The 24,054-nt window shown below is 33.9% G+C and overlaps 1 protein-coding gene across 4 annotated transcripts in view; it reads right to left on the reverse strand.

The window, feature by feature from the left end:
* The window catches only part of LOC102683391 (corticotropin-releasing factor receptor 2), a 136,418-nt gene that overhangs the window by 14,771 nt on the left and 97,593 nt on the right, over positions 1–24,054 (reverse strand). For all 4 annotated transcript variants that reach the window (XM_015354327.2, XM_015354326.2, XM_015354325.2 and 1 more), the window contains 6 exons: positions 20,389–20,495; positions 19,081–19,198; positions 15,037–15,190; positions 12,024–12,084; positions 7,615–7,687; positions 2,873–2,958 (listed from right to left, as the gene is read on the reverse strand). In XM_015354327.2, the coding sequence (XP_015209813.1) occupies positions 2,873–2,958; positions 7,615–7,687; positions 12,024–12,084; positions 15,037–15,190; positions 19,081–19,198; positions 20,389–20,495 (599 nt within the window). The remainder of the gene's footprint in view (positions 1–2,872; positions 2,959–7,614; positions 7,688–12,023; positions 12,085–15,036; positions 15,191–19,080; positions 19,199–20,388; positions 20,496–24,054) is intronic.

The following is a 24,054-nucleotide window of genomic DNA, read 5'->3' on the forward strand; positions in this document are numbered from 1 at the left end:
AGACAACATGACAGAATTTGAGCACATTTGCAAAGAAAAACGGGTAAGACTTGCACAATTAGTGTGCAAAGTAAGTAGAGACTTATGCAAAAACACTCACAGCTGCTTTCATTACAGGCTTCCATCAAGAACTGACTCAGGGGTGTAAATACCTAGAGTATGCAATCAGTATATTAGTTTTGGATTTTCATTAGCAGTTTTTAAGTTTATTAATCTTATTTCTCCCATATATTGTATGTGTTCAGTTTCAGCATTACATGTAGATTCAAAGTATTCATTTTAAAAAAAGTGTATATCTCTCCATCCATTTTAAAACCACTTTATCTGATACAGATTTACAGGGATCTCCAGAGGGAGCCAGAGCCTATCCTGGCAAGCAACAGGTGCAGGACAGGATACACCCTGCTGGGTGTCCATCACGGAACACACACTGACAGAGGCAAATACACTCACAGCAGGGAAAATTTTTCCAGAAGCCAATTAGCCTAATAGCATGTGTTTGGACAGGGGGAGGAAACCAGAGCACTTGGAGGAAACCCATGTGAAAATAAAGAAAATGCAGTATACAAACTCCACACAGATACTGTAGTACCCCAGGTCCAGAATTTAACCTAGGGTCCTAGTGCTACAAGTCAGCAAATCTAACCACCATGCCGCCATGCTGCTCCAAATGTGTACTGTACTGTACATTAAATTGGCAATTGAACAAAATGGGATACTAGTGGAAGGTAGATACTTTTGAAAGGTACTGTTCACCTTCATGCAATTTTCAAATTCTTTCACTACTGTAGTTTGGTTTGTTCTTCTTTAATTGAAACATTAGTTTTTCCACATACAGTATACAGTATATATATATATTGTTTAAACAGTAAGAGCATATGCTGAGTAAATAATACTATTCGTACATCTATTTTCAGTAAACATCCTGTCTTGGTGAGGATCATGGTCAGCTTGAAACTGTTGTGGACTCACAGGTGTAGAGTCTAGATTCTGTATAGATCCACACACCATTTACTGTAACTTCATGAATTATCTTCACTATTCATAATGCCAGTTTCTGAAATGTAATGTTATTAATTTTGCGAGTATGTCCTAAGCATCAAAAGGAAAGTACTACTAATTAATACAAGGTCACCGAATTATGACAACATCTTTTTTTTTCCTAGCAGGTGTGCTTGCATTTTATTGACTGAATGACATAGGCAAATTAACTATGGTTCTTTTGCTTTAAGATCTTGTAACCGATGCTGTTTTGTGGAATACTGTCCCATTCCTCTCTTAGAGCCTGTTCAGAGGTCTCTGAGCTTTAGGTGTTACATATTATAGCATTTTTTTCCCAAAACTTTCAATGGTCTGGCAAGTAGGGCATTCATATCACATCTGTCATATTCTGTTACATTCTGTTAAAAATGTAGCATTACAAGTAGAATTCTGTAATTTCTGGACACACTTGAACCTTGAAAAGTATCATTATGATTTTGTAATAAATGTGATTACACAACACATTTTTCACTTAGTATAATATTTGCATTGCAAATTAATATGTTATTTTTAGTATTATTATTGTTTGGTGTTTTGGGTATTGTATTAGTCAAGGACTAATTAAAACAGATCGAACCTCTGAACAATTAAAAACTAAACTGTGTCTATGTCACTTCAGACAAAAATAGCCTTAAAGCTTAACTCAACCAATAATGTTAAGAGAAAATCTGAAAAATATATCAGGCTGATTTTAAGATTCAGATACCATTTAAAATAACAAATACACACCATAATGGAAAATTAGTGATAAAACTAACAGAACATACAATATATTGTTTTTCTGTGGTTCTAAAGAAAGACAACAGTCAAAAAATATCAGTCATGTGTAATTTAGGGCCTTTAGTCCCTCACATACCGTGGTTTATAAAACATACAGTTTATTAAATTATCAAACTGACAAAATCAATTCTACTGTAATATACAGTATAAATTATAATTACATTAAAATCTGAAGGTTTGTCAGACACACCAGAGGATTAGAATTCTACATTTAAGAAACTTACACTGAAAGAAACTTACAATGGACACAAAACAGAGCAGAAAAGAATATGACGCAAAGAGTTAACAACAATACTGGGATACATTTCTGAGTGCTTCTGCTTTTGAGTTTATAGCAATAAATGTAACCAAAATTATCTGTGAAACTGATCCAACGAATTTGTTGTGAAGTGTGTGTCAGGGAACATGAATATTTATGAACCTAAAGGAATTGTTATTTATGCGGACTGTGCAAAAGTATAATTAAACAATGAAAGCAAGGTTACCAGCTTTTTAACACTGATCCCCTCTCTTCATCTCAAGAAAAGCTCAAAATATAAATTATTCTAGGTTTCTAAATGACAACCAACCATTAAGTTTTCCAATATTTTGGATACTTATCTTAAGTATTTACCCAAATTTGAAATCTATTAATGTGTTTGCAGTATGTTAACATGCCCTGTTTGCATACCAAATGTGCCATACAATTTGTCTTAAAAGTTATGCAAAGAAATGTGCTTGCAGTAGTATCATCTGGACTAGGTTAGTAAGAGATTTGGGTGTTTAATTATAAATGCCAGGGCTCTGGATTCCTACTTATTTATTCTGTGACTCAGCATAAATATTTTCATGAGTTTGTGTTTATAAATTGTTTACATAATTTGGAAGAACTGCAGGCTTTCATTTAAAGAAAAAACTTTTTTATTTACTATTTAAGCAATTTGGAATCTAAACAGATTTCAGACAAAACATAACAAATAAGTACCACTTTATTATGACAATGTTATTATTCAGTAGTCCAGGATGAACTCTTGAACATTATTTGCATGGTTTCTAATATTATATTACTTACCTATATTGTATTGTTTCAGATGTGGTAGACGCTCTCAGCTTTGTCATAAGGATCCTCACAATGTTAAAGAGGAAAACAAAATTTATCTAGAACAGAAAAAGAAGATAAGCTTGAAAGTTAAACATTAAAGTTAAACAATAGTGTTAGCTGTAAAATATTGTAGATTGATGTAATTGAATGAAGAGAGTGATTGTCATATTGTCAACTTTGTTCTTACTTTTTCCAATTCATACTCAGTGCTCTGTGTTAACTACATGACAGATTCTTTTACACAAGTAAAAACACAAAACTTCTGCAATTAATACATCTCAACGGTAAGGTAAAACAAAATTATTCTGTTCATTATTATTTTATTATTATACTGTATACGTTTTGAAAACCGTATCATTTCTACTTCTCAGAGAAATGGCTAAAACAATACACGTTTAACTTGGGAATGCTTACTGACGTGTTGTACTTCATGTACAGTCTATAAAAAAACAGGACACATGCTCTTTTAGATTATTTTTTTCCAAATAAGAGTGTGGTGATATTCTACTGTTGTTAAAGTCAATGCTACTTTGCATGTGACAATAGTATTGTAAATACAGTACAAAGCAATATACAGTATTAATATTGTAGGCAACATTGTTTACAAAATAACTATTGTGTTTAAATGCAATATGTTTTCTTGTTTGAACAAGATACTTTTCTCCTATAAACGCAATAATTTTCTTGTATAAACAAGATACTTTTCACATATAAACAAGATACTATCTTGTACAGTATAAACAAGTTAATTCTTTTTTTTCTGTGCCACTAATAAGCTTCCATACATTATGGGTGTTGTTTTTAAATGCTAGGGGACTTCACCATTGACAGCTGAATTAGATTGATAGTTCTATTAAGTTGAGTGATTGTTGCATTCAGATGGAAAAAAAAAACATACAGTATTTTCAATGAGGATATTATTTTTGTGGTTTTATTTATGGCTGTGGAGAGCACTGATATTCCATGTCATGCATATGCCCGATTATGTTATTATATTATCACAATTATGATATTCTTTGGTACAGATTTTCTAGTTGGGTCCTCCTCATGGTTACTTGCTCTTCAAGGTTGTGCCTGTGAACTAACATTTTAAAACTTTATTTATTGGCTCTAGTACAGGATCTGTGGGACCTGCAATGTAGGAAATTGTAGATATTGTAGCTTAACCTCTGTGCAAGTAGCGGCAATGCTTGTTAATAAGACAGAATTAAGCGTTGGTATGCTTTCCTAAAGGAGGCCCCATCTCACCCTCCATCTCTGTGGTGCAGCCACAGAGAAAGTATTCATGCAAGATTTAAGATGTTTTCTTTTGATAAGGAACAAGCTCCCAGACGGGGATGCACTTAGCTAAGCCTGGCTATCATGATCAATGGTCATCCATTGGCACCTATCAGTCTAGGGAGTGCTGAATGGACATCTGGACTGCATTCCTAAGTGTCAAGAGTAAGTGACTTATATCTCACCTTGACCAACCAATCAGGGACTGGCAGGGCGTGGTAATACCACGTGGGTCTCCAATGCCCGCCAAACTCTCAACCAATCAACACACATCTGGGTCTTGGTCAAAAAGGGAGCGCAAGCTCAGATCGGGGCTCTCCTTGGCCATTTTCGCGGATCCTCAGAGACAATCACGTGACAACTGCTGTTGTCTGCAAAGGGACTTGGACTTTCTTCTAAGCGCGAGGCCGAGGATCCCGTACGTACTCAGAATTCTACCAATGTGAATGCTCCGCTTGATCAATGGCAGCCTACAGTTGGACCCTCGTCGACAACCTGAATAGCTTATTCAGAAGCAGCGCTGGACCGGGAACGAACCAGTTTCTTCCCAGGCAAAAGAGTGACTTGTGAGGACTCGCGGTCACACTCTGTGCATAGAGACTTTCTACTAGCCAGCCGGACTGCTGGTAGATCCCCTCGGAGCAATGACTGCCCTGCTCGCCACAGTCAGATTCCGCCCGTCCTACTCCGAGCTGCACCTTGACTGGTTGGCCGGTAGCCAGAGGATGCCGGGACAACGCCCATTGGACAACCGCTGGGACAGAGGCTGCAACAGAGCCTGTCAGCTGGTTTGGTGTTCGTGCCGGGAAATTCCAAATCCATACACAGTGGATAAGTAAACCCCATGTTCTACATTGCGTCTCGAGAATTCAATTGTACCTCAACACAAGTTGTTATCAATTTAATTCATGAGTAATGTATTTACTTCCGAGTTTAGAGTAACAATGGGTAATAATACTGATTCGCGATTTGGTAACCGAACGTTATATATATATTGACATATATTCTCTGTTGTGTATCTCTTTGTGTTTGCATCTCTTCGAGATTATATACCTTGTATATTGATAACCCTCACAGTAAGGTCTGCCGCTCGTATCCAGGCAGACTAGTATATGTTTGGTGCACAGTTTATATTAATAAATGTATCTCGTGTATTGAACCCGTGTGTGTGCGTTGTTAGTTGTTCTGACGATTGATTTTCTAAAAGCCCCAACGAACAACCTCGTGATTACTGCTACAATTAATAATTGTCTCAGTAAACCCATCAAACCACTACAGCATAGTACATACCTCTATCAAGGCCACATCAAGATCCACATGCACTGGGAAAACACTGTATCACACAAAATACCTTACAACAAGGTTTAATTTATGAGATGTGAATAATCTGACTATTTTCCTACTGACTACGCTATCCATTGCAAATACAGTACATGGAAGATAAAATATAAATAATATAATTAATTATACAATGCCTTACAAAATATTTGTACCCTTACTTTGGTGACTGATTTAGTAAAATTACCTGTAAGGATACAATAAACTATAGTAAATGTCAACAAATACTAAAGATAAATAAATTAAATGTGATTAACAGTATTATTTTCCCTAGATATAATTTTTTGCATTCAGACAAAAATGTTTTTACTGTATTTAGTCTCACCAAACAATGTTTGCCATTATCAGTCTAGTGATTTGGCACAGCCAGTATCAGTTACTGTAAATGCTTTGTTGCAAACTCCATGCAGGATTTAAGTTTTTTACTATTGACTTTACTCTTGGAATTTTTCTCCTGTCTTTACCATGGAATCCCTTACCAGTTTTCCTTCTTGTTTCCTTCCACTTACTGTATTAATGGTCAACGTCACCGTGAATATCCATACAGATATTCAGTATTTTTGAAACGTGTTATATCCTTCTCCTGAACTGTTCCATTTTATAACATTATCCCTGGATTGTTTTGAAATTTACTCATGGATCAATGAGGATCCATGATCTTAATCTTTTAATGTTTGCTTGAAATTGCTTGAGGGAGCTAACAGAGACAGGTCTGTGTATTCAGTATATGAACCACAATTATTGCACAAAGAGGTCATTCAACTAATTGTGTGAAATGATGTGCACCTGAACTATTTAAAGTTTGGTATAGTAGAGAGGGTGAAGACTTATGTCACCAACTAATTTTAGATTTAGAGTTTTCTTTGCAGTTACTGTACTTTTCTTCACTTATAAAATTGATCAGTTTGAACCTTCCAGTTTTGATTATAAAATTCAGTTTTAAAATATATATTGAGATTATTTGTAATTCAACAAAATGTAAAATCATTGGAAGGGCTTGCATACTTTTGAAAGGTACTGAATGTATGGGAACCCTGCCTTTACTGTGCCTTGGGAGATTGGTAACAACTGCTTTATCATAACAAATTAGGCAGCTAGATGGACAGAATACTTCAATGCATAGATACATTGTTTTTTGAGACAAATAGTTAAACAAAGCAATTCGTTTCAAAATAAATGTGCTTCCAAATACCTCGGTATGACCTAAATCCTAATGCATTAATGATTATACTTGTCAATTGCAGCAAAAGGTCTTATACAGTAATTAAAGATAAAATAATATAGCATCTTAAGGCATCTTTCATTTTATGACATCATTACTACTTTAGTTCCATGTATATCTCAAAGAAAAAAGACTGTAATTATGTTGTTCCACTTATCTTATCAAGACCCCTAACAATTCAGATTTGAAGAAGCCATATAATCTGTGTCACCATTAAACACTCATGCAGGTTTAGTTAATCATCTGAGGTGCAAGTGTGTTTATTTTATACTTTTCCCAATGTACATTTTAGACAATATAATTGTGCAGTACAAATGATAGTACTACAGCATTAATACATAACTTTCATACAACATATGTAATATATCCTAGAAAATAAATATGAAAATAAATTAAATAAATAACAGTTGCATTAACTAATTTCTCTTCTTTGATTTGCAGAATTAGCTTTAGAAATATTTCAGAAAAATCATTTAAAATGTGTATATCTTTAAGGGGAAAGGGTTAAGTAAAATGTACTTTAATCAGTAACTACTTAATAATTTACAGTACTTGATGAGTATACTATAAGTAATATTTATATTGCCTTTCAACTTGCTTTTTTGTAAATACCTGTTTTAGGAAGCCTTTCTCAGCTTTTAAATTACATATTTCACAGAGTTCAATTACCTAGTTGACCTAGCCTTGCATATACTATATCTGGCATTTTCACACAAAACATTCATGTATAACTTGACAGGGGATTATTAAAACATATTTTACTATGGGGCAAAGTGTCTTCTGGAAATTATATTTGAAACTGTAAAAAGCAGCCGATACAGGGCACTTGTTGTAATATTTATCAAACAGTATATAAGAATTCACTTTTACTTACCAAAAGTACAAGAATGACTGGTCCCTGATAGATGTAGTCAATATATTTCCCAGGTTCTTTACCAAACCAGCATCTGTGAATATTTTCAAATAACAAAAGTGTTTCTGAATTTCTACAATGTATGTTAATTCCTCTTTTCATCTCACATACTGTAGATACTGTTGTTTTAGAGAAAAAAAAAACATTAATAATTTACAGAATGTTAGAAATAACAAGCTCAAGTGACAGATGTACAAGTAATGAGCAGCATTTATTTTTTAAATAAAAAATTGCTTTTATGTGGTGACCTAATTCTCTAAGAAACCTCAAGTGTTGTCCTTGTAGAAATTGTTAAAGAAATCACACTTCAGGTTTCCATTGACTATTTTGTTTATTAAAATAACATGAAATGGTGAATTTCAATGTAAAAACATTATTTCTATATTTATTTATATGGTGTATTAGGGACATATGGTGGATCACACAGAGAGATTAAATGTTTCCTGTAATTTTACTACTGAATACTCTTTTCCATATACTGTAAGTTCTGTTATCTTTTAAAATAATTTGTTATTATTACTGTTTTGAAACAATGTCACCTACTGATAATTCAGCAACATTTTTTGTAAAATATTTGTCAAATATGCAGCTGATAACAATACATTGTTCTTATTCTTTGATTTACTGAGCATCAAATTGACTTATCACTTTATATATAATCATATATATTTCTAGGAACATAAAATACACAAATGGATTCAAAATGGATTAAAAGCTTTGGAATTATTTTAATTAATCATTCATGGCAGATCATGAGTGACTTTGAATGACTCTGTCAATCAATTTTCTTTAACTCATTTATCCAGTGTAGGATTGCAGGGGAGCGCAAAGTGGGGGCTACCCTGGATAGGATGCCAGTCCATCACAAGACACATAAAGACACAAATACACACACAATCACACCAGGGACTAGCTTTCCCCGCAGCCAATTAACCTACCAATATGTCTTTGATCTGCAGGAGGAAACCAGAGTACACAGAGGAAACCCACACAAACATGGAGAGAACATGCAAATCCCACATAGATAGCACCCCACGGCCTGAATCCAGAGATCCAGCTTTGTGAAGCAGCAATGCTAACCACTGTGCCACCATGCCACCCTTGACAGTTCCACCTGCACTAAATTATCTCATTAGTAAGAGAGCTGTTTGGACACAAGTAATGACGTAATTTTGTGATGCATACTATGGAATCAATGATGCACAACTTGTCTTGCTCTTTTTACTGACTACATACAATATGATACTAGCCTCTGACTGTCACAGCAGACTCTATGTTGATCATTAATTATCCTATGTCTTATTTCTTAAATAAAACGTCAGTATATCTACTACAGAAAAAGTCATTTTAGTAATAAAAATCTATCAAGGAAATGTGAGTATGTTAATTTGTTGCAGTTATGAAAAGTCAGTTTTTTAAGTTTAGTATATTATAATGTTGAACATATGAAATATCTTTCTGTTTTGCTATACAAAAGCAGAACACGGAAAATATGTTTAGCCCTTTAAGCACATTGTTGGGATTTCAAATGGAATGAATTCTTATAGTGATTTAATTTTGTCACAAATGACTTTTAACAAAGGCATTTCATGTATATGAATGAAGAAGAATGAAGGCAAAAGAAACCATCTTGCTTCCTGTCACGAGTATTTAAATAAAATTCAGTATTATTTCTACATTTTCTTATGTTCAGCTTCAAATAAACAATGGTCTACTTCCTTAGCATACTGTAAATACAAAGAATGTGTTTTATGTACAAGACTAATATTACTGTATGTATGTGTTGTGTTGTGATCAAACATTTATACAGTATATAACCTTACATACTGGACCAAAGTTGACTTACATTTCCTACTTTTAAAAGAACATTACTAAACATCAGTTTGATTTAGATCCTGTATATTGATTATGTGAAGAGTATCCCAGGAGGCACAAATGTCCCTCAGGTAATAATGTTTTTTTTTAAATAATAAAGAAAGATTAAAGGAATCTTTAAGTCAGAAAACATACTTTTTATTATAGTCATCTGTAAAGAATCAAAAGTGTGTTTCAAAGATATCTGAGGTGTAGTACAACTGCTTGCACAAAGTGGCTACTGTACAGGATGTCACCCAGTTGATGGTTTCACCATAGCGGTAGATAAATAAACAAGTTGGCTCCTAGCAAGTCTTCTTTAGCTCAGCTGGCAAGACCCGGGTTCGAGCCAATGCAGTAAGGCATGAACTAGGGTGGGAGCACCGAGGGCACAAGCCCTAGAACCAGAATCTGTTACAATAACAAATGTGAGATATGAAGTAGCAATTCTGAGATATAAAGTCGCAATCGCAAGATACAAAGTCGCAATTCTGAGACATAAAGTCGAAATTGCGAGATATAAAGTTGGAATTCTGAGATACAAAGTTGGAATTCTGAGATACAAAGTCGCAATTGCGAGATACCATAACGTGTTTTGTTTTTTTTACTCCCTGGCGGAAATGGGCTTCCATAGACTTGTGGCATACAGTTTGAAATAAAGATAAACTTCAATAATTTTACATTTTCTCATGTTTATAGATACAAGACATTAGGGAATTCTTAGTACTTAATACTTGGAATTTGAATATTCACATTTTATTGTTTCAATGGTAATAAAAAGTGAATGATTGTAGTTCTCAGGCTTTAAGAAAGAGTGAATAGGAGCCGTGTTTACTATGCTGTGGGAGGAGGGAGATAAAAGACAGGTAGGTAGAAGCAGAAGGAAAATAAAGACAGAGACAGAACAGAAAGAGAAAGAAGAAATGTGACAGGCAAGAGAACCTTGTTTGGATCAACCTTAATAAAAGACCAGATTGTAGCAAAGTATTTGAACCTTGTTTAAGGGAGTTCTGTTATATTGGGTATCTGATTTCCTAAAATAACTGAGAATCCCCAGGCTAAAGACATTCTCTCCAGGTTAGTGATACTAGAGGGAGATAGATTCTCATTCACTTTGGAGCATCCAGATTAAAAAAAGGGAAATACCTGTATAGCTCTGGGTCATATTCTGTTTTATTTAGGATGCAGGACTCTTTTGTTGGCTTGTTTAGGCATACTTTATCTGATTTCTGAATATTGCATTTGTGGTTTGGGTTTATGGGTCCATCAGGATGTAGGCTCTGAGATACCTTGTTTCATAAAAAAGTTAGTTACGTTTTTGTAATAGTCATTGTTAATTAATATTTATCTATCCTAGTTAGCTGCTAATTTGTCACTGTTTGCCAGAGCTGTGCCACTGGACAAAGGTCAGGTGCCTCGAAATTTTATCAACCACTGAGGTATATTCTTGGCACATGTTTGGGAATTGGGGGTTATAACTGTTATTTAATTAGTGTTTATTCCATATTTTTGTATTATCCAAAATTTAATGTGAAATTACAAAACAAAATAGTTCTTCAAATGAGAAACTTGTAAACATTTAACAAAACACTGTATTGAGTCTGTATTAAAAGAAGGGAGCTAAACTTGTTTAGTGTTTCCACAACACTTCCATGCTGTAAACAACAATATTCTAATACTGCTAGCTACTGCTATTGCTACTTTCTGTTCTTGTTAATGTATCACTTGCAATCCAAAATTTGACTTTCATCCTTGCACAGTCTTCACAAAGGTTGCAGTTATGACAGTTATTAACAACAGTTAATATTTTTGTTCACACATTCAAACCCAAAAAACAATTTAAGTACACAAAATTACCTTAACAAGTCACAAGAAGTAGAGTAACCTTGTGTGTAATAATAGTGGTTCTCATAATTTCATAATAAAAGTGAATTAGTACATTTCAAGCAAAGACTAGGGAGCTTTCAAAACAACCAAGGAATAAAGTCATTAAAAGGCAAAGTCATCCATAGGTTACAAATATCTAGAGGACTCTGAATATCCCTGTGAGCATTATCTATTTAGTTATCAAGAAAAGGAAGGTTAATTTTATCACCCAGACACTTCCAAGATCAGTCTATTGTTTCAAAGTGAGCAGCCAAGCTAGCAGAAAACTGATGAGGCAATACACTATGATGCCAGTAACAATTCTGAAAGAGCTACAGAGCTCAATGGCTGAAATGAGAAAAAATGTGCTTCAGTCAATAATATCCCAGTCATCCCTAAAAGCTGCAGTTTGTAACAAAACACTTGAGTGGTGTTGAGGCAAAAGATGAGGCCAAACTGGTCTAAATGCCAATCATTACATTTGGCGCAGAAACAGCACAGCATTACTCCCAGTAAACACCACCCCAAAAGTCAAGTGAGGTGGCAGGAGCAACATGGAATGGACTGAGGATTCTAAAGCTAGTTTAGATATGTGTAGCTACCGTATGTGATTTTTTAATAATCTTACAAAAATATTTGAACATACTTACTGTTCATTTTCATTATAGAGCTTGCCTATAGCCCAAGCCACTATTATTGGACATGGAATACCTGTAAAGGACATATGACAGAAAACATGCAGTTATTTTCTGAATGCCAGATATGTTATAAATTAACATTATGTAGAAAACATGAATCAAGTACAATAAGTATCAAGTGAAGATTTTTGTGTCTCTAACTTGGTGCAACTGAGTGATTGTAAATTTGTAATATTTTGTAAAATCTTAAAATATCAGTGTATTTTATAGTAAAGCAATGTAGCACATTTGTGTTTTAACAATAGTAAGTCACTGGTACATATATCACAAGAAAGTGACCATATATGTCTGATCTGATCTTTTTTTGTTTAATAATATCAAGTTCCTTAATAAAATGTACTGAATTTGAGAGATGTTTTGAAAAAAAACTTAAATATAGGAAATAGGAGGAATGTCAATCTGATATCCATAGAAAATTGCTTCTGAAAACCTGGAACAATAATTCTTTAAATGCAAATGCAACCTATACTGAAGTAATTCCAGTCGTTTTCCATATTAATATGACTGTCCTGAAGAATTTAAGTAATATTTGTTTTCATGTATCCAGTAATATTAGAGCTTGCACATCTCTGAAGGTCTCTCTGATGTCTGATAATTATATGCAGTAGAATTAAAAGTGTTTATCTTCCTGAAAGACGTTTGTCAGTTAAATAAAATCCTATTATTTATGCTGTAAAGTGATTATAATGACTTTATATTTAAAGTTCATTCTTAATATTTGGTTGAATAGTCCTTATAATAACAGCATACTCTTTCTGGTCTAGCTTTCAGGAGAGTTGGAAATATGCTTTACATGATTATTGAGCTTTTCTTTATTTTTTAAAGGAAAATACTATATTAGAATTTCATTTTCAATCTTCAAACTTCAAATTGAGACCCTTCTTCTCCAGGACTTCTGAAACCATGCTGAGCCTCTGCAAACATTGTATAATTCAATCTTTGAGAATTCTTGAGTCACTGTAGTGCCCTCCCAGGTTGGGATATTTTAAAGTGTTATTCCCAAGTTTAATAAAATCTACTGTACCTTGGATCTCTGGTTCTGTTGCATATTGTTTTGGGCACAGGATACTTTGATTATTGTGAAGAAATAGACTCATGTATCATGTATGGGAGTCTACTGTCTAAAATGCCTGGGGCTCCAGCATGTATGCGGGATCCTAGAGGGTCGTTTATTGTACTATGTTTGTACAGTTTTCAGAACAACGATACCAGTGAAGTGGAAGTAAGCTGAAAGGCTCGAATCTTCCAGTGTTATAGTTAAGAAGATCCTACTTCTTTGCAACATCCAGGATGATGCTTTGCTCAACTGCCATTCTATGCTCCAGGCATTGCTCCTCAACCCACAGTGGGTAACTGTGGCTGGCCCCACTTGCACAGCCCCTTCAGTGTGACAGCTGCCACACCAGATGTTGCTGGATGAGCACCACTCTCAGGAGAACTCCTCCAGATGCCCTACCTACTTCTTGCTGCAGATGCCTGACAAATGAAGCAGTCACCATCCTTCCCCTGTTGCACAATCTACAGCCTCCCAACACCTTGGCAGTACAGAAATACTCCTGGGTATTGTCTTGTACATGGGTATCATGCTGATCAGAAATCACAGTCTACACTCAGACTTTGAATTGAGCATTTCAGTGCAAGCAAATGTTTAACTTCAATTAGTTATTTTGTCTAGTGTTCTCCCAGTGTGTCTTTTGCACACTAATCCCTACCAGGCTTGAACAGGCTTGCCCTTATTCAGAAGGGCAACAATCTAGTATGCAAAGGTGACCTATTTTTGGTCCAACGTCCAGGGACTACAGCCCAGCAGTGAAATTTTATCTAGGTGTTCCAGACAGGGCTGTTTGGCAGTTCCATCTGGCAATGGTGAAGGAGCATTATCCAACAAACCACATTCTACATTAAGAATTTGTAAAGACAACTTCTGTAACAACAAACTATAAACCACTATGCATTGTTTATTGTTGGCATAGTCCAAGCAGATGTCTTGAGCATTACAGTAAGTACATTCTCAGAATAAACTCGTTACTGTAGTACTTTTAGTGAAGCAAAAATTGCATTCCTTGTAGGTTGTGACAACAACAACAACTTTGTAATGACTATTGTAGTAAACAAATTAACTACTTCATAAATAAGCTAATACACACAGAAATGATCATACCCTTGAGAATTTACTGCAATTATTACATGGACTTTATAGGAGCAGAACTAATAGCATTATGCATTTGCACATTTGATCTTCAGGAAGGTCATAGTAAATAACAAGGACAAAAAACCATTGAAAGCATCCAGTGAATGGAGTGAATAGTCTTTTCCACACAGACAGTTCTTCCCTTCTAAAACAAATACTTCTATAAAACCAACCAACTAGTTCAGTTAAATTGAATATACTGTAATTCAGTCATGAACAGTCCATTTTTCTAATCAGCATATTAACTATTGTAGGAATACTGGAATATTTAAATGGAGAATTAGCAGTTGCTGGAAAAATTGAAAGTTTAATCTTTAACAAGTAGGATTCTTTATATACTGTAGTTTTTCTTCTGATAAATGTGTATTTGTAACTAAAAAATGTAAGACGGTAAAACAAACTAAATAGTAAAGCCTTTACCGATTGTGATTTTTTTCTTTCATGATTAAAATGTTTAATGATACATACTTAAATGTAAACAACTAAAAATTATATTTTATCCTTCACATAGGATATTGTAAATATAATTCAGAAAATTATTTTTATTTCTCAGCATATGAAACATAAGACCATAACAAAAGTATGAAAACAAAAGAAAACTATTCAGCTTGTGAAGTGTAATAAACTAATGTACTGTAACACATCTTATTTATTTTAATATTTTATGACAATTAGAATCATAATTTAGTATAAAAAAGTAATATTCATAGTACTCTCTAATGATCTTAAATATTTTTCACAACAACATCATGAAACAGATAAAAATCCACTTACACCAACCAATGAAAAGGAAGACCCATTTTCTCAGCTTGTCTGTGGAATAGGTCATTACTATAGCTGTGTGGAGGTAACATCCTTCAACAAACATCCAAAAGAAATTGGTCACTACAAAGTAATTATATATTGTCGTAATAAGGCGACACCAGGGCTGAAAAATAAAACAAAAAAAGTGTTACACTACAACGTTTGATATAAATCAAATTGACCAAAATTAATATCACAATATTATATTAATTTTATAATTATATTTATAATTGTTTTGAAAGTATTACACTTTTTTGTTATAAATGTTTAATCAGTAAATGAAAAGCGACTTATTTTGTTTTTCTTGTATTGATACAATAGCTATAGCTTTTCCATCTAAAATAATATCTCTCACAAGCAATCACATAATTCTTGGTTGTCATGAAAATGATATCTCATTTTTGTTGTAGATGGTATTGTAACAGATCTCCTCCAGACAAGAGAGATTATTGTTGAAGTGGTCTAGCTCCTGCTCCTCATGGAGAGCATAATTTAGTACACAGACAGTCAACCAAACAGGATATATTTGGAAGGGAGGAGTTACTAGTGAAAACCTACACAGGCAAGTGAAGAACAAACAACTCCACTTATAGGAGGCGCCGTCCTTCGGATGAGACGTAAAAACCGAGGTCCTGACTTTCTGTGGACATTTAAAATCCCAGGGCGTTTCTCGAAAAGAGTAGGGTTGTAACCCTAGCATCCTGGCCAAATTTCCTATTGGCCTTTATCATGGCCTCCTAATAATAATCCCCATCTATTAATTGGCTTCATTACTCTGCTCTCCTCCTCACTGATAGCTGGTGTGTGGTGAGCGTTCTGGCGCACTATGGCTGCAGTCGCATCATCCAGGTGGATGCTGCACATTGGTAGTGGTGGAGGGAGTCTCCATTACCTGTAAAGCGCTTTGAGTGGAGTGTCCAGAAAAGCACTATATAAGCGTAAACAATTATTATTATTATTATTATTATTATTATTATTATTATTATTATTATTATTATTATTATTATTATTATTATTAATAATAATAATATTAATATTGATAACCCATAACCTGGCTTAAAATGCTTTAAACGTGTTGCACTACAGTATAACAATATTAAACAAAGACAGGTCCATATACTGTACTGTACATATATATATTATACTGTACATTAGTGAGATTCCACTCTGTATATTGACTACAGATATTTTCCAGCTCCCAGTCTGTCAAGTTTCCTGTTCGAGGTGTTGACAAAGAGAATACAAAAATTGTCCATGTTTGTAGTACATTTTTATTATTTTTGTGTGTGTTTTACCCAATACCTATCAAGAATCAGTGTTTTCAAAATTATTGTAAAATTATAAAACTGAATAATAAATTATGTGATTGGACAATTTATGATGAATCATTTAAATGTTGTCAGCCAAAACAAGGTGTTAAGTAATGCAGTTAGGTGAAACATGTTTTTTTTTATTGTTTTAACCCTTTACCTTTATCCTTGTATCTGATGGGTATGGGTGGAGATTTGTAGCACATGAATTATGTATGAGTATGAAGTATGAGTGTATTAACAGTGATTAAAGTATTTTATGATATTAAACTACAGATGATAATTATTTGGTTTGAATTATTTTTGCTAATATTTAAAATAATGCATGTTTATTATCCTGATGAAGGCACTTTTTTGGCGAAACTGGTTCACATTTTGGAATAGCTTTACTGAAATCGGTTAATAAAGAATTTTATAAAGCATGCTTTAAAATTTCAACACATTAATTGTTTATCTATTTCATTATATAAAGTGTTGAAAGTAGTATTTTCAGTGTGTTCTCTGAAGCTTTAGGCAAACTAAAGCAGTGCTTCTTAGCTCTAGACACAATGAATAGCTCAGAAAGTTAATAAAGAATATAATGCATAATGGGTGCTTAAAAAGAGAAGAACATTAACAAAGGTCACTCTAACAATATTCCTATTCCAGCAATAAATCTGCTGAACCGTGTTACAGTATATTTCACTGCTGGCAGTGAAAGATGACATGAGATCTGCCTTCTGGTGGAAACTGGATGCCAAATCTCCTGCCAGCAGAGACAAACATTTCATGAAAGAAGTCCACCTCGCACCATCTTACACATATTTGCACCCTTACAATAAAAAATCATATGAGGCAAAGTAAGAAGAAAAAACACCTCAGCCGAGGAGCTTTCTTCAGGTTGATAGGAAAAATGGAAAGAACATTAATACAAATCAAAGTAATGGGACAGAGAAGACTAATGTGAGAAAGTGTATAGCTTGGTGAAAATGAGTTTAAGAAATGTAAAGCACAGATTTTAGAGCAAGCCTGGAAAGCAGGATTTTGTAAATTGAGAAACAGAGAAAGAGATTACATTTCGCAGCTAGTGTCTATATCAGAAGAAATCAAAAGCTACAATTATCCTTAAAAGTGTCAATTTACTGTACTCTTGATATAAATGAAGCTGACCAGAAATTGTTTGAGAGATGTACTGTATTTAATTATTAATGTAGTTTAATAATTTGCAGATATGATGGAAGAAACCTAGAAAAAGAATAAGTCTGATACAGGACATGTCTGGGAAAGCAAGAAGCAGCACTGTCAGTGATCAGGTCCATCACATTCTGAAATTACATCAGTACAAATGGCATCAGTACAAATGGCATCTGCTCCTGGAGATAAAAGCATTTTCAGAAACCTTATAACAAACCTGTATCATGCTGTGTCATTTATTGACTTGTTCTAATGTGATTGTAGAGCTTAACTCTTTGTCCCTCAGCTCAGCCAAGCTGTTTAAACATTCAGTGTATTGTTATTATTAAAGAAAATAAGATTTTTTTTACCAATTTTTTTGCTCAATTGAGAGTCATCTGGTAAAGTCTGTTGTTATTTTATTCAATTTAAAATCCCTCAATGAGTGACAAGTGATGGATTAAACTATGGAACATGCATAAGCAAATATTCATAAATGTCCAGAATGTGCATATTCTAAGAAGTTAATACCTGTAGTTTTGCTCTTGTGCATTGACGTATATATTTTCATAAGTAGTTCAGGTGGGTAGCTGCATCAGCATGTGTAGGCTGCAAAGGAACAAGTAATAGGTTTATTCCATGCTGAAAAAAAGAAGAAAGAGAACACAACGTTTTGGCCGTGTTGCCTTCTTCACACCTGAAGAAGGCTCCACGGCCTAAATGTTGTGTTTTCTTTCTTCTTTTTTTCAGCATGGAATAAACCTATTACTTGTATATTTTCATAAGACATATGATAAAATATGAAATGTCATATATATCTCCTGAAAACAATCACGGCAACATGAAAGCTGATCACATTTTTTGTAAAGGCACATCTAGTTTCTTCAGAGCTGAATTATACTGGATGGAACTGCTGTCTTCTGTAGCAGGTCTAAGATGTGATGAAACACACAAGATTTCGGAAATGCATTAATTGATATTTTATTAAATGTACCTCATTAAACTGTATTGAATATATACTACTGTATATAAAAAACATTTTTAAAATTGTACTTTTTCATTGCCTATAGTAAATTGCATGGTGTGTATTATGTTAGCTATAAGAAATATGTAGCTGCAAGGCAAACCAGAGTTCAGCAATCACATTCAGGCCTGTTCAGCACGGTCCCTAAGGATTCCTGAGCGCTGTCTACAGAAAGCCAGTGAAAATATATGACTGTATATTTCTTGTGATAGTAGAGAAAGATTATGCTATGTGTGAGTAATGTTTGAATATAAATAATGGTGTTTTTTGTCCAGGCAAGTAACAATTTAAAAAATTAAGTTTTGGGCAGCTAATTTTAACATGCAAAAAATGATACTAGGTGAATAAGAAATCCCTGTTATCTACTGTATGACTTGTAAATGCTTTATTCAGTACATAAAGTTGCAATAATATTTACCTTCTCCACACAAGTGTTACACGTTAGTTAACATTAATCATAGACACTGCATATTGCAGTCATACTGAGTTTAGTTATTGAAAGAAAAGTAGAAGTTCTTGTTCTGTTACCTCATTGCTCTCATGTATATTATGGTCAATCAACTGAAGCAGAAACCACATAACATTCCTCAGGATGAAAGTTGTGATCAAGTTCCAATGGATTATATTACGAAGACATCTAATGCTCCTAAAATAAAAAAAAATATGTTTAAGGTTAAATTTAAGCCTCTAAATCTGTCCCCTGTCCCCTGTGTTCATAGAATGTTTTTTCAACATGTATTCTTCAGCTAGTGTCTTCTTACTGCATAAGAACATTTTCATTTAATGTAAGTTTTTTTGTTTTGAAACAAATGCATACCACTCCAAAAATATGTTTCCTGCAAAATCCATATGAATCACACAAAACTCTTATAAAGGAGAATCTCACACTTTCCTCCATGGTATTCCTGTTGTATGTGAACACTTACAGTATGTATGAAATGAGTGTATATTTAGCAAATGTTTTGAGTGAACACCTCAAAGAAAACAAAACAGTTACTTTAAAAGAAGAAGTAAATTGCATTACTGTGGACTGGAGTAGTCTTCATAATATCCATCTGGCCTTGACTGAAATTTAATACACATTACAATTTAATCTCATTAGCCTAATGTTTTGAATGTTTTATAATAATCAGAAGTAATGTATAGATTGGGACCTAATCATTTTCATATCAAAGTTTGGGTTTCTTGGGTTTCTAGAGATATAAAACAAAAAGTGACTTATAAAGTGTGTCCAGGCGTTGAGGTCTGTATTAATTCCAATACTCATTTTTGGTCCTGCACTTCCACCAGAGTGAGTGTTTCTTATGGCTTGTTGATGCTTACAATGATGTTTTTTTATATTTTAAAATGTTAATTTCTAGGATGGAGTAAATTTCTTTTGAGAATTAAAAAAGAAATGTTACATTGTTAAGAATATTCTGGCACTGATGCCTGTTCTCCTGTAAAGATTTGTGACCCTTTGCATAATCAGTTCCTTATCTGATACCCCTGGGTAGGACACAGGTTGTGTAGCAGGTGGCATCAAGTCCTTTGTTCTGTGTGTGTTTAAGGAAAATATTGTCTGTGAGTTGCTTGACTCTGGGTAATGCCAGGCTATGTCAGATCAGAAGCTCAAAGGCAAAAAGCTTTGCCTCCTTGTGTTATTCTAGGTAATATACGTTAATAGAGAACATATGTTTTTGGCTGAATGTGATATTGCTAGAACTCTGCCTATTGTTCATAAGTGCTACAATATTAAGATGCTTTAGTAAGCTGTATATTAAGTACTAATCTGCATATTGAATAATATTTCTTATCATGCCTAAGTAAACTAATGTTATTCAGTCATGTCCTTACCTTAAGCACAAAAAAAGCATGAATGCCACAATGAGAGCCCCAACTGATATACAGTGCCCTAGGTAGTTGATAATCAGGGCAATCTTGTAGTGCATAGGGTACTTCCTCTGAAAAAGAAAAAAAAGAAACTCATTACATCAAATACAGTACATTTAATTTTAGTATATATAAAAACACTTTAGAAACACAACCCTGTGATCAAACATTAAATGGGAAAACTATAATATGTGTCAACTATATAAATACATTTTTGACCACAGAGGTATGTAGAATTAGTTATTTGCAAAAGTTGTGTTAAATAACCCTAAAGTAGTAGTGTGCTATTCACTGTCAGTTTGGTCAGAAGCAGATGGCAGAAATAAGAACATTCTTACATTTGATTTGTAAAGCAACACCAGAACATCATCATTATTAGATTGTACTTTATTCTGATATTAAGTACTAAACTTGTATCACAGATCCTCAGTTAGGAGGATACGGCCAAAATAATCTAGAAAAGCTTGAATGACCTACAGTATATCATATAGAGACACACATTTTCTTAGACTAAGGTATTATGCTGACTTACAAATTATACAGTAGCAATATATGTTGAACATACTGTAGGTCTCAAATTATGTTCAGCATAAAACCCTGCAGTGAAATTAACATCTATAACAATAATCCACATCCTCTCTCTTAAATTTGACAGTGATAGGACCCATGGCATTGCAGTATGTTACTACTACCAAAACAAAATGTCTTCCTTGACACAGTTCTGGCTTCTGCTACTTACAGTTATTCTGTGACTATCAAATGATACCCAGGGTTGTGATTCATCAGAAAACACAGGCCTTTACTAATAAATTGGAGTTTTGTATTGTTGTATTGCCTGGTGGTATCTCAGTTTATAACAATAAAAAACAACTCTATGCCAACCTTGTGAAGACAGAGAATATAAACAGAGAGTTTAGTTAGCTCTTACAACAACATCATCTGAAGGCTGGTCATCTCCCCACAAAGTGAGCAACATACCCATTAACTTTGTTGATAAAAGCTCTTGCTATGTTTTACTCTAAATAAGAATATATCTGTCTGATGTGGGGATAATCCAAGAACCTAGACCCTGTACTAAGTGACAGTGGTCATAGAATAACAGGAAGCCTGAAACTAAATTTCACCTGAAACTAACCCTAGATTAGCTGCCTGAAATTGCTGAACCTTTTTCAGGAGAAAGGTATTGTAACAAACCAAAAGCAAAAGGATATTACAGATGATGGGCTCAAGATATCGAAGGTCACACAGAAAAAAAGAGTTTGTTTTGATCAATGTTACTCCTTTAAATAAAACTCCAAGAGAGATAAGATTTCTGTTATGGAATGAAAGATTGACAGATGCATTGAAATAGGACTGAAAATGCAGGAGGGCTTTCTCTCAAGGAAAACTAAAGACCTATTAATGTGAAAAAGGCTGAACTATTTGTGAACACTCAAGCTGATCAAACACCAACAAAATGAAATGGAGCTATACAGTACAAAATCCAAATATAACAAAGTGCAGTGAAACACTGGACCATGTGACCATTCTGACATTGCAGAGTCTAATCATTTGCTGACATCTGAATTATTGTGGACACGAAGGTGGACATTGTTGCGTCAACAGAAAGAATCATGGTTATAGATGGGTCTGAAAAAAAACATTTGTTATTTTACAAGGACATCTGAAGAAGCAGGACAGAACTGAAAACTACTGTATGTGCTGTGACTAGCTCCTCAGGTTTTGTGTTGGGACTGCTTTTTCCTGGCTGCCTGATCTCTTGCCTTTGTTGCCTGTTTAAATTAGTGACCAACTATGCTGTTTATTCCGAATAGCTGCTAAATCTTTTTTTTTGCTGCAAGCCTATTCTTGAAACAATTAGCCGTGGTTCATTGGGTCTGCTGTTTCCTTCCTCACCTTCTCACTTGATACGCCTGTTAAAATTCTCCCTGTCTTTGTTTTCTGAATTTCTACCATGCACTCTGGAAAATTTGATTTTTTTGGTCACCTTGCAAGCCAGTATTTATGGCCTACAGTGAGTCAAACCGAGGTGTTCTTGATACTGGAGTGACCTAGCCAGATTTGTCTGTGCTGTTCAGGAATCTTGTGAATCTGGACCTCTATTGCCATATTGTACTCTCTTGTTAATGTTTCAGAGGTATTTATTTTCCCAAATGTTGTAAAGCTTGGCATTTTCTTTTCTGATTATTACATAGATCTTCTGATTGTACATTTACTTCCAATACATAGTCTAAAAGAAAAGAAAAAAGTATTACAATTAGTGCAAAACCAACATACCCAATCACCTAATCAATACCATCCCTATTTTCAGGAATGGGTGGAGAGCTTATTAGAACTATACAAATTATATACAGAGCAAAGTACAGAGGAATACTAGAGAAACAAAAACATATTTCAGCTTGTTAGAGACTTAAACCTGGGTTGTAAATTCACCTACTGTCTGAGCAGGACAAGGACTTTGGGCTTGGACAAGGATCCAAAGCACAAAGAAGGGACACTTTGATTGAACATTGCTTTGGTTTATGCATAAATAGGATAATGTCCTTGAGTGTCCCAAATTCTGACTTGACTTCTATTGTCTTCTATTCTGTTCCACAAGATATTGAGTTCACATGTCTGTATACTTAACACAATCAGTGCATTTGTTTTATCTCCTTAGTTTCTTTAATTACATTTATTAAAACTTATCTTACTATTTTAAGTTTCAGTTTGAACATTCAGGTTTCAAATAAATTATAATATTTTAAAAATGTATATAAATTATTTAATAAAATGGTACATGGTACGAAATGGTACAAATATTAAGATTGGAAAATCTTAATATTTCTTGCAAGGTACTGTACATGGGTGCAATTGCATTGAACTGAAATCAAAACTAAAGGAAATGGATGGAATCTGAATTGAACTGAAAAGGGGTGGTATTGAATTAGAATTGAATTAGTTGCTTTGAGCCATCATTTTTTTCTGGTTCTGCAAGTCAATCCAGATCTATTTCTATCATGGCCACACAGAGCTAGAATTACAATAGTAAGACAACAAGAAAACAATGTAAAGATGTAGTTAGTGATAGTTTTTTTTTCTTCTAACCAAGATAACATCCATAGTTTTTTTTCTTCTAACCAAGATAACATGCATAGAATCAATGCCTAGCTGTAGCTACACAGGAAGGGTGTCAGGACATCTGATTGTCTTCTGTTTTTCAGAAGTACTTATATTTGCAAATGTTGTAAAACTTACCATTTTATCCAGATAAAATTGTTTTGTATCAAAATTTGTTATACTGCACAATATATGCAGTTTATTAATATATACAATATACACTACTGTATGTCATACATGTAAACACACTATATCAACACTGCTAGTATTGCTAATGCATTCTGTAGGGAGATCATTCCTGATACTAGGTTTTTAATATTTTCACTTCGATAGTGAGTTGCAATTCATGATGAAAAAGTATAATTCTTTGATCTGTATACTGTACTGTATATAAAGTATATGTTGACTAAAGTACTGTAGTGCTATAATAACTTTCATTTTTCACCCTATCTGTAAAGATTAGTAGGTAAAGAAAAAATAAAATGTGAATTTAACACAAAACGCAATTTTTCTTGTTATGTGTCCATAAAA

The sequence above is a fragment of the Lepisosteus oculatus genome, chromosome 6, assembly GCF_040954835.1.
Source record: "Lepisosteus oculatus isolate fLepOcu1 chromosome 6, fLepOcu1.hap2, whole genome shotgun sequence".
In the NCBI taxonomy this organism is placed as follows: Eukaryota; Metazoa; Chordata; class Actinopteri; order Semionotiformes; family Lepisosteidae; genus Lepisosteus; species Lepisosteus oculatus.